This window comes from Geospiza fortis, unplaced genomic scaffold (assembly GCF_000277835.1).
Source record: "Geospiza fortis unplaced genomic scaffold, GeoFor_1.0 scaffold173, whole genome shotgun sequence".
NCBI lineage: Eukaryota > Metazoa > Chordata > Aves > Passeriformes > Thraupidae > Geospiza > Geospiza fortis.
This window is the reverse complement of record NW_005054334.1, coordinates 5,672,746-5,683,722: the sequence shown is the minus strand read 5'-3', so window position 1 is coordinate 5,683,722 and position 10,977 is coordinate 5,672,746. Positions and strand designations below refer to the sequence as shown.

At 38.1% G+C, this 10,977-nt stretch overlaps 1 protein-coding gene across 4 annotated transcripts in view; it reads left to right on the top strand.

Annotated features, from left to right (window-relative positions):
* ATF7IP (activating transcription factor 7 interacting protein) overlaps positions 1–10,977 on the top strand; it is an 82,575-nt gene that overhangs the window by 58,617 nt on the left and 12,981 nt on the right. For all 4 annotated transcript variants that reach the window (XM_031057780.1, XM_031057777.1, XM_031057778.1 and 1 more), the window contains exon 11: positions 8,080–8,158. In XM_031057780.1, the coding sequence (XP_030913640.1) occupies positions 8,080–8,158 (79 nt within the window). The remainder of the gene's footprint in view (positions 1–8,079; positions 8,159–10,977) is intronic.

Here is a 10,977-nt window from a genome sequence, read left to right as displayed (position 1 = left end):
GGGATGGGGGCACCAGGAAGCATTGGGCAGCCCTCTCCCCGGGAGACGAGAGAGAGAGAAGCCCTTTTAACCCCTGTTTGGACAATGAAAATCTCGCAGAGCATTGACCTTTTCTGGGCAAATGTGATGTGATGTGATGCAGGGTTGTGAGAGAACCCAAGATGGCAGGAGATGATGGAGTGGCCTTTGGCTGGACTTTTTCTTGTATAGCCATGGACAGAACCATGCTTCCTTGTGACACAGAGGCTGCATCCAGGGGGGAGACGATGCCTCGGAACCAAGAGGGTTCAGTGTTCAAGATCCCCTGACCCCAGGGGGTAGAGAAATATGGGGGGGACAGGATGTCCCAAAAGTGAGACTGTGCCCTTTTTGGAAGGAGGCAAAGCACCCTTAATAAGGACGACCCTAGAAACAGCCCTGGTCTGCGGTCAGTGGTGAGAGCACTGGACATGAAAAGAAAGAGGTCACCATGGCCCAAGAAGGATTCCTCCTCTTGACGGACTGAGAATTGAGTATTTACAGAGTGATGATGGACTGAGAGTTGAAATTTGAGAGATAGATGTATTGGAAATGTGGGGAGAGGAGGAAATGCTTTTGTGAAGTTTTCATTTTCCATGTGTGTGTGTGTGTGTCCTTTTCTTTTGTAGTCCAGTTAATAAACTTTTTTCCCCTCTATTCCTAAGCTAGAAGCCCGCTTTGCTTATTTCCAGGTCACATTTCACAGCAGACACCAGGGAAGGTGTATTTTCATGGGCCACTGGCATTGTGCCAGCATCAAACACTGTGTGAACATTGATCTTGGTAAACTGCTTCCTTTATTACATTATCATTTTCCTTTTATCTTGGTAAGAGATGACAAATATGTTTGGTACCTAGTTGAGTAGATTATCACGACATCTTTGGAAGGCTGGAATAATTACTTAAATTTTGTGGGAGTTACTGCATTGGAAAAAATAACAGTTGAGGAGTGATAAATTTGACACTGAAACAGTCTGTGGCTGAAATATGCTTCTAAGTGTATAAAAAAAGTAATTTTCGCAACTGCTTAAACTGTGCTTGAAGTCTGTAATTTTGTATACAGATGACTCAAAATGAAATATTGACCTTATAATTTTGCATAGAAACACGGTATTGCCCCCCTCTCTACATGCATTTCATTCCCAAGACATATTTTAACATCACTCCCCATAATTTAAGATTGATTTTGCTATTATATAACGCCTTGGTGCGTCATGTATTATGGTGATGGTGTGATGCTTCATTAATTGTCTGGTTTACAACCTCCAGATTTTTTTCTCGTTTGTTATAGTAGAAACTATTAATGAAATTGTCTGCACTGTGTCAGTGTGCTACACATAATCTTCAGAATTTCGATCTTTACTACCCTGAAACTATTTTTTTACTTTGCAATGTGGTTTTTTGTTGTTGCATTTTTTCCCCTTTTCACTCTTACATACTGAAATGTTCCCTTATGAAAAGCAGGTGGCATTACAATCAATAACCTTGTTATCTCTTTGTGATGAACTGAACTGTGGCGTTATATAATACCAAAACTTTTAAAAACATGTATATCATATGTGAATAGAGAAGTGCATATTCAGAACTTTCTTCAAAATACCAAGTTGTAGCTTTTGATTTTTCATTTGGTACAATACATGTGCATGTTGTTGAGCTGTTCCATTTGAGCTTTAGAGGTTTCTTTCCCAGTTTTCTATAGTAGTTTGCCATTGGCCTGTATGTGCTGTGGTGTTGTAACTTTTTCTGTGGTAAATTTCACAATTGCAGTTATGGTGGGAGATAACTTCTTTTCTCAAAATCATGTCTACCAATATGGGCTTTTGTCCTTGAATTGTCTCCTTCCTTACCTGTGTTTTCCTTGTGGTATCAGAATAGAAAAAAATCGTGGGGATTGGTGTCTGTAAAAAAGCTTTCTCTTTCTTTTCAAAATTGCAAATAAATCAATCTAATTTGCAGCAGTAATGATCTGAAAAAGTTGCTGGATAGCAAAGCTAAGGTAGTATTCTTTCTGCCAGTCCATTGTATTCTACAACACTGTAAAATGCTCTCTGTAAGTAGAAAAACGCTTATAATGGTACTAGCCTGTCTGAATGTCCCTGCTTTTCTTGAGGCAGATGAGGAAACTGCCTCAGAATCACTTGAATGCCAGAGACAGCCCTTCATTTATTGCAAGGCTGATGCCCTTCTGATTTCCCTTTATTAATATATTGTTTTCTAGTGTGTGGATTAATTATTTGATATTGCAGTTGATGATGTATGGGATATTATGACAGTCTTCCAATAGCAGGAAAAAGTTCCTAATTATAAAACATTTGCATTGGTTTTATTGCAAATCTTAATTGTAGCATCAAGTTCAGGTGACCCTGTATTTATCCATTTTTGATGAGTTCCATGATTTTTATTACCTTTAAGACCCCCTTTTGTGTTATACTTACTGTTTAAATTTCTTTAATATCCATATGATATCCACTGGTTTTAGAAAGTCAATGTATAATTACTTTCTTTTTCAAGGAAGGTGTATCATTGCTGCTTTTTCCTGGCAATTATCCCCACAAGTATATCTTATTTGTCAGTCCATCTATTTCTCAGTACTTTCTTCCATTCTTAAAAATACTTTAGTGGCTGGGATTGGAAGAAAGCAATTATGTTGTCTATGCATACACAGTAGACAATGCATGAAATTGTGAGCATAGGTAATTTTTACAGATTCTTTTTAGAAAACCTGAATTGAAGTGTACTTACTAAAATATGAATAGAGATTTTGTGAAATCAAATAAATTAAAGTTTTGTTTCTAGTAGTTTTCATGGTCAAAAAAATCTGAAAATGTTAGTTTTAAGCAAAAGTTTTGCAATTAGTAGAACACTTAGAAGTACCAATTTCTAATATAAAGCGGGAAAAAATGCACAAATTTGAGTAGTTGCATTCATTTTATGCATACTTTTCATTCTTTTTACTTCCATATGCACTGTAAAGCAGTTTCCATATAACTGATAAAGAGAAATTTAGAAGAGGTTATGATGTCTATTTCAGGACTTCACAGGTTTCACTCAGATCCTTAGAAGAGTGTTTACACTTTCAGTTTTGCCCTTTCTTCTAAGGTCTTTCAGTTACTGCTTTCACAAGTTCTCTGCTTGCCATTAAAATACTTTTCCTTCACACTGCCAAGTTGATGCTTGCCTGGGGCATCTGACACACAAACAGATCATTTCATGTTGGTAATTGCAATAGGTGTGGACATGACTTTGCAGACTAAAGCAGTTGGGGCAGAGGGCCTGCAATTTGACAAGGTTTTCTTTAAAGAACATTTTTCCAAACAGATCAAGACTGTAAATGCAAAGGGACTTCTCAGTGGGCTGTTTCAGGGAAATACACAACGCTGGGAATAGTGAAGTAACTTCGCAGTACGCTTGCCCCATCCTTCTATGTTTGTGGTGGTGCAGGCTCAGTTGCTGCATGGCAACTTTATTTTAATTTTCTTTTCCCCTATTACCTTTCTTCTTCTTCCTGCTTCCTTTTTTCACCTTTGTTTCTGCTCTTAGTTGTACCTTGCAGTCCTCTCTCCCCCCACTTCACCTTGTGTTTTGCCTGTTATCTCAAAGTTATTATGTGTGTTGTCTTGGGCTGGAGCTGCATGAGGTTTCAGTATGAAATGTTCACTTACAGGACACATTGCTCTTATGCAAAACATTTTAATTGCAATTTAAAGTGCACCTAATTAAAACTGGGTGGCCATATTAAAACTGGGAAGTCAGGAGAAGATGAAGTCTTGTATTTTTCTTACTTTCTTCCTAATTTTTTTTACATATGTATTTAAAACTCTGGCATTTCAGAGTGGGATTTGTTAGGTTGAATTTTTAATTCCATTTTTAATTCACTTTTCTCATTCTGTTGTTGTGTGTTAAGACTGTTACTCTGCTGGCAGCCATATGAAAGGAGAGATACTTAAACTAAGGCAGCTCAGATACAGTTGTGATTAACTGGATGGCTCAGTCCATGATGTTGCTACTTCCAGGCTATAGAAGCTTTTCTCACCTGCTGAGATAGCACAGGTCCAATATGGCAATGTAAATGGCAGTATTTTGGAGGATTTCTACTTACTTGGAATTTAAAGACACATACATTAAGATACATGAGCTGTAAAAGTATGGGTTTTGGTAGTTTACATTTCTTTTAAATCTCAATGTAAACTTTTTTGCTAGATTACTAGAAATTGCCCAGATGCTGTGTTAAACAATCAGTTCTAAGTGCAGCTTCTCTTTGGTCTGGAGATGAGTGCACTGGTTCTGACAAAGGATGACAGGTTGGCTTGTGGGGTTGTGATTTTGTTCACTTTGGTTTGGTTTGGTTGGTTTTGTTTGTTGTTTGTAACTGTGACATTTTAAATATATACAGATCATTTTATGATGCTGTGGTTGTTTTGTTTCTGTTTCAGCTTATTTGTATTCTAAGGTGTGTGAATCCTTTGTTACTAAGACTTGCTAGGCAGTATGTAAACCAAACCATCAGGCAAATGCTTGAGGTTCTCCTTAATGGTTTTCATTATTTCACTGATAAGGCTGCACTGACAGAAAGGTGTTAAGATAGCATCATCTGTTCTTCTGCAGAGATCAGCTGAAGCAGTTTGATGTTGTTGGCTTCCTGTGTTTGGAGATAGCTAAAAAGTGATAGCAGATCACAATGCTTTGACTAGACACTTCTGCTTTACCAGCTTCTACCCAAATGCTTGCTGAAATCTAATATTAGGAGCTGAAAGACTTGTTGTCTTGTTTCAGCTTTTTACACAAATGAAGTGTTGTTTCTATATGACTGAAAGTCCAGTGCCAGGCTTCCTCTTGACTTCAGGGCTGCAAGCATTCTGAAGTTGTCCTCTAATTTTGCTCAGAGCAGCACGTCTGAATCTCCATTTCTTATGTGTAACATGGCAGTCTTGTCCAAAGAATCTCATTCCCTCCTTTTTATGGAAGAAAAGAGCAGTTGTTTCTCTGTAGTTTTTCCTCAGACATAGTTCTGTTGTAAACTGGAGTTTTCACAAGTCCTTGTACTACAAAAAATTTCCCTGAGGGAATTTCTGGGTGAAATAGTCATGATACTAAAAAAAGGTGGGTTTATTTTCTTTTTTGGGTGGGCACAGGGTTTTCTGAAAACTCATTATTACTTGCATTTCACAGAGGTGATGCCCTGTGGTTAAATTTGTAGGTCTTAAACATTCTCATGGAGTCAGTACTCCAGAAACATCTGGATAAGGTGATAAAGTTGCTCTCTGAGATCATGGAGATGCTTGATTTTACAATGGGGAAGTAGTGTGGACCAGTCCTCTAACACCAGATTGCCAGTTCTTCCTGGATTTCCTTTTCATTCTCAAGTGAAATCTTGAATTTGAGATATCTACAAGTATCTGAAAACTGTGTGTGCCAGCACAAGGATATAGAAATGGATACTCCTCCTCTTCCTTATGAGTGTAGGTGGATGCTGCAAATAGTCAAAATGCTGACCTTTATGACAGGCATAATGAGCAGTCTGGTTTGTTTAGGGATACCCTGCCTACACCCTGCTCCTCTAGGTAGGAAACACAGTGTTCAGCCTTTTTGGTTTTTCAAGTTTCCTTAAGATTTTCCCTAATATTCATTTGAGGAAAATGCGTGGTTGGTGAAGTAGGGGAATCTGGCTGGGGACTTCATGGTGTGCTGTGTATTGAGTACAGCATCTGCTGGGGGTAGCTGGAATGTGTGTCTCAGAACCAGGAGTGGGGCTGTTCCACAGAGCTCTGCTCAAAGGCTGCCCTGCAGATCTGCAGCTTCTGGGGTGGGCTGCAGAAAGAGCCTGACTGCTTCTGGATAGCTCCTGTTGAGGAGACTGCTGTCCAGGGTCATTTAATAAAAAACTTTGAATAGTGGGGCCTGGGCAAGAGAGGGTCTTTCTTCTGAGAATTGCATGTATGAGACCTTGTTGACTGAGTTGATTTAATGAGCCTGTTTAAGTAAGGCTTATTCAGGATTTTGGCCTTCCAGACATATCAAAATAAAGAAATACATGCTGTGACACTTGCTGACTTGGAAATTCAAAGAACTTTCTCAACTGGCACAGTCAAGTAGGGCTTCAAAACAGTTAGCTGTCATACAGAGTATTTTTCTAAGGATTTTGATTTCCTTGCAGAGGAAAAATTGAAAGGAAATTACTTCAGACTAATATATTTTTTAGTGGGAAGAAATTAATAGCTTGATATTCAGTTTTCTTCTTTCTGTAGTTCCTTTTAAATCTCCCTCTCCATTTATCAATCTGCTTTCTCCTGGCAGAGAGAGCCATGGTTCAAAATACACATTGTTGGCTGGGAAGATCATCCAGTTGGAATGAAATTCCTCCTGACTTTATGCTAATCAATTTATCATTGATTATTTTAATGTGCCTTTTTCTTAAGCTTCAAGTTAAATCAGTTCATCACACTAAGAAACCTGAAGCTAGAGAAAGTATTTTAAATAGCAACCCCTCAACAGAAGAGTTTTGTGGTTAATAATTCTGAAATATGTTTCTCTACGTATTGGAAAGATGAATCCCTATAGAGATCTCTTCTATCACCTGTAGTGAGTAGTTAGATATAAGTAGTTAGATATTTTGTACTTAAATTTGGTATTGTATTTTATTCGCAGAATTTCATCAGTGGCAGCATCAGTAAGGCAAAGGCAAAAACAAATCAGATTGTAATAATGCCTAATAAAGAGAACTGTCATGTCAGGCACTCCAAATTCAGTGACTGATAATTCAAGCAGCTGCTACTTGCATTTAGTAATCATAAGAGGCCTCTTTTTGCCTCTCCTCAGAGCCTTGCCTGTGTGAGGATTGCCTTTAGGACTTCCTTAAATGCCTAGTTTTTCCCAAATGAAAGCTCATAGAACAGATAATCTCAACGCTTACGCTTTGTGCATCTGTCACCATCTGACTGCACAGAAGAATCTCTAATATTCCTAGGGTGTATCATGTCAACATTAGTACGGACCATGTGGGTCTGATAACTTATACTTTTTCCAATGTTAATTGCTCAGAAATATTTTATAATTATGGCGCTTTTGTTACTCTTTGTCTGTCCTAAGGAAACTTGTTTACTCTAATCCATAAATCTGTAGCAGTTCAGTTCAAGAATAAGTGATAATTTCTCCACAAAACAACAACAAAAAGAACTAGTTTTTGTGGCAAGTTAAGGAAGTAGAAACTCATACAATCATTATTGTTTTCTAGAAAGTGTCTTTAAAATCACAGAAATAGATAAGACCTCCCCCACATTTTTCGCATCACCTAAGGGAAAACGTTAGTGATCTCTGCAGTCTGACCAGCCATGGGACAGCAGTTGATCTAGAAGATAAATCTTGTTTGGTGGTCTTCTAGGGTTTTTTGTTAAAAACATATAACCTGTGCAATAGCTTAAAAGATCCCTATCTGCTCTCCATAGGGAAGGTTAAAAATAGCTTTGTATGTAGAATAATAAATGCTAAAATTTGTCATTATGGATGAGAATACAGTAATGAAATTACTGAATACAGTTGGAGTTTTCTGATGGCTTCTGATGTGTTTTGTAAGCATACAAGTTCCAGTGTAGCTTTCCCTTTTTCTTAATATGAAGTCAGTGTCTTCATAAGTACAGAGGCAAAGCTGTCTCAAAATAAGGAATACATTGTCCTGATGCTCTGTCAGAAAGTTATGCCACTGCAGAGGAAAGGGCAGATTACAACCAGATCAAAATGTTAGGAGTTATAGTTGAAATATACTTTATAACAGCAAATTGTTATGCATTTACCTGTAAAACAGCAACATGCTACTATTCATCATGGGTTTTTACTCCTTACAAAGCTGAAAATACTTTAATACTTGTTTCTGCAATACAGTCATTTGGTTATGGCCCATTGTTCAAGTCCTGGGATATAAATCTGAAATTACCTTCTCCTGATCATTTCATCAGTTCCTTTCTAATAAGTATCAATTCTGAGACCTCTCTGAATGTTCAATGTGTCCCTTTTCCACCTCTATTCCCTGGATCTGCTTTTGCAAAACAAAGGAGTTTTGTCTTTCAGAGCGGGAAGTTCACAGGAAGTGAATCAGGAGGTGTCATTGATCTTACACTGGATGAAGAGGATGACAGCTGCTCTCAAGGTAGGTGACAAATACTTTCCTAGCTGCAGGGATAGTTGAGCTACAATTGTTGTTTCATCCTGTGAATGGCAGAAAGGAATCAACTTCTGTTTCTGCTTAGTGTATTTTGTCTTTGGTGTTTCAGTTAGATAGGACTCTTGTTAAAAAAAATATGTTATTATATGTGGTATTAAAGAAAAGGAATTTTGCTTACAGTCTTAAAGACTTTTACTCTTCCTTTACTTTAAGCATTAGGGCTATCTGTGCATAAATACCTCAGGCTTGGGGAGTAATTTGAGATGTTTGAGTTCTTGATGATCTTTTCAAAAGCTCTTCTGGATGTATTTATTTTTTCTGTTTACTGATTATAATTAAAGGCCTTTTAATTCTACAGTTGATATTTAGGCATTAGAGTATTACAGCCTCTAATCTTTTGTTAACCTAACACTTCATGTGCAAGAGTTTAAAGACCAAATGCAAATTGTTGTTTGCTTTAGGACTGTATGCCAAGAGCAGAGTAAATATAGTTGTGCTCTTGTGTACTTTGGCAGTTTGGATGCACTTCATCATTTAAAAGAACACATTTCTTTTTATATAAATCTTGTGTAAATGTAGGCCAGTCTAATTATAGTTAGCATTGGATTAGTGAAGAATGGTAGTACTTCACAGAAGTAATGAGTCTCTGCTTAAGGCCATGTATTGTACTGTCATTTCCATTGGGAAAAAATCATATTTCTACTACTGGAGGTAAAATTTTCATTCTGTTTGGCCTCCAAATGCATGTCCCTGTGCTACATTCTGGAGTCCAGCCACAAAGAAGTTTGATTTGTCTGGACAACCTCGATAGTTATTTCTCTAGCTTGTATTTCTCTAATTTGTATTACACAAATGCAGAAAATAATTTTGCCATGTGGTAGCATTTCTTCAGTGAGAAAGAAATCATAGAGTTATAGGTTTGGGTTGGAAAGGATCTTTAAGGTGATCTCATTCCAACCCCCCCTGCCATGGGCAGGGACACTTCCCACTAGACCATGTTGCTCAAAGCCCCATCCAGCCTGGCCTTGAACAGTTCCATGTGATGTTATCACCAAAAAGGGAGTGTGTGAGGTACACAAGTATTAGGGAAGCATGATGCAATTCAGATAGCTGTCTGCTTTTCTTATCAGTAGGGGATATGTGGTACGCAGTGAATTGAGTATGAGCCAACAGTTTGTTCTCATTTCAATTTAAGTATTCCCCCAAACTGACACTGGTGGAACCACAGCTGAAATAGGGTGTCCAGTTCTGGCTCCCTTTTCATCAAGCTCAGAAGAGTTGTGGTAGCACTGGAGAGACCCCCACTGATGGTATGACCTGAGAGCTAAGCAGGGCAGTGTCAGGGCAGCCTACAGCTCCTTGGAGGATAGTTACAAAAATGACAGAGCACAACTCCCTTCAGCAGTGCCAAGTGATACATCAAGGGGCTGTGACCATGAACTACAAGTTCAGGAATGAGGAGGAAAGAAGTCAGCGTAGTGCTACACAGAGGGATGGTAGAAACTGTCCTCTTGAATGTTCTTGAGATTTAGCAGGGCAAAACCACAGATCATTTGACTAAGTTGCTATTGACAGTCCAGCTTCAACAAGAAATTGGACTACACAGCCACCAGAGGTCCTTTTCAGCCAGGATTTTGACTTGACAAGCTGAGTGGCAGAATAGCTGAGACAATCAAATTTTTATCACTGTCATCTCTTCTGAGGGTTTGTTCTCAAAAAGATAAAAAGGTGGTTGCCTTGGGACTGTGCAAGCCTGTCAGACAAGGTTAACCTCCCCAGTCCTATTTAATATTTTGTAAGAGACGCCCAGCATATGGATTAAAATTGATTTGGGGTATATTTTAAAGTAGCATGTCACAGTATTGTAATATATTTCAGCTAATATTTTTCTATCTTAAAAGTTTCTGAAAATTACATTTTCCAGAAAACTTTCTTCTTCCTAATTGCGTTAAGTAGGTGCTCACCTCACAATTGCCATGAAAGATCAATACCACAGTTGCACATACAATTTTAAGACTGCTTCTGTAGGTAGGAGTGCTACAGAGTCGTAGCTCCATTGCAGCTTAATTCTTCCTCAGTTTCTTTGTTGGGGCTTGAGCCAGTATCTTAAAAATGTATGCAGTGGGATATTCTGAGATTATTTCCCCTTAGTTGTCAGGTCTTAGAATACTGTCCTTCCATTAGGAGGAAGGTTAGTGGAGTACTTTTGTGCTGGGTTAGCTCCCGTGTGTCTCTTCTCTGCAAAGCAGAACCTGATAGTCTGAAGCCAATGCAGATTAGTTCATGTTTAGAATTTGTGTGAGAAATCAGTGTTTTTTAATATGTGCTGTAGAAACATAGGGAACCCGTTTTTTAATATGTGCTGTAGAAACATAAATAATAAAAGCTTGAGTTTCACCCTGCAGTGAGAACACACCACTAGGATTTGGAGCAAGATTCTCAGGAATGTGTTCTGATGATAAAAACTTAAAGGTTAAACAGAGGAAGAGTACGCTTGTAACAGCTTTTGCATGATCATAAGCATCTGTGTACCGTTGGCCAAGTATTTTTTCCAGTGAAGTTTGTTTACAGCAAATATGGAGCAGGTTTTATTTTCTCCCAGATTTACACAACCTCAGGATAGAAAATACTTTCAGCATTATGGTATTTCCTGCAGGAATATTAGCTCAATACTAATTCAAATGGAAGATCAACACTTACGTAGTGTTCTTGGGAACACTCAGTTCCTGATTATGTTTTTTACAGCATTGTCACCCGCATAAAAAGTAAGCCTAATTCTGCTACTTGTAAAAGATATGTAAATA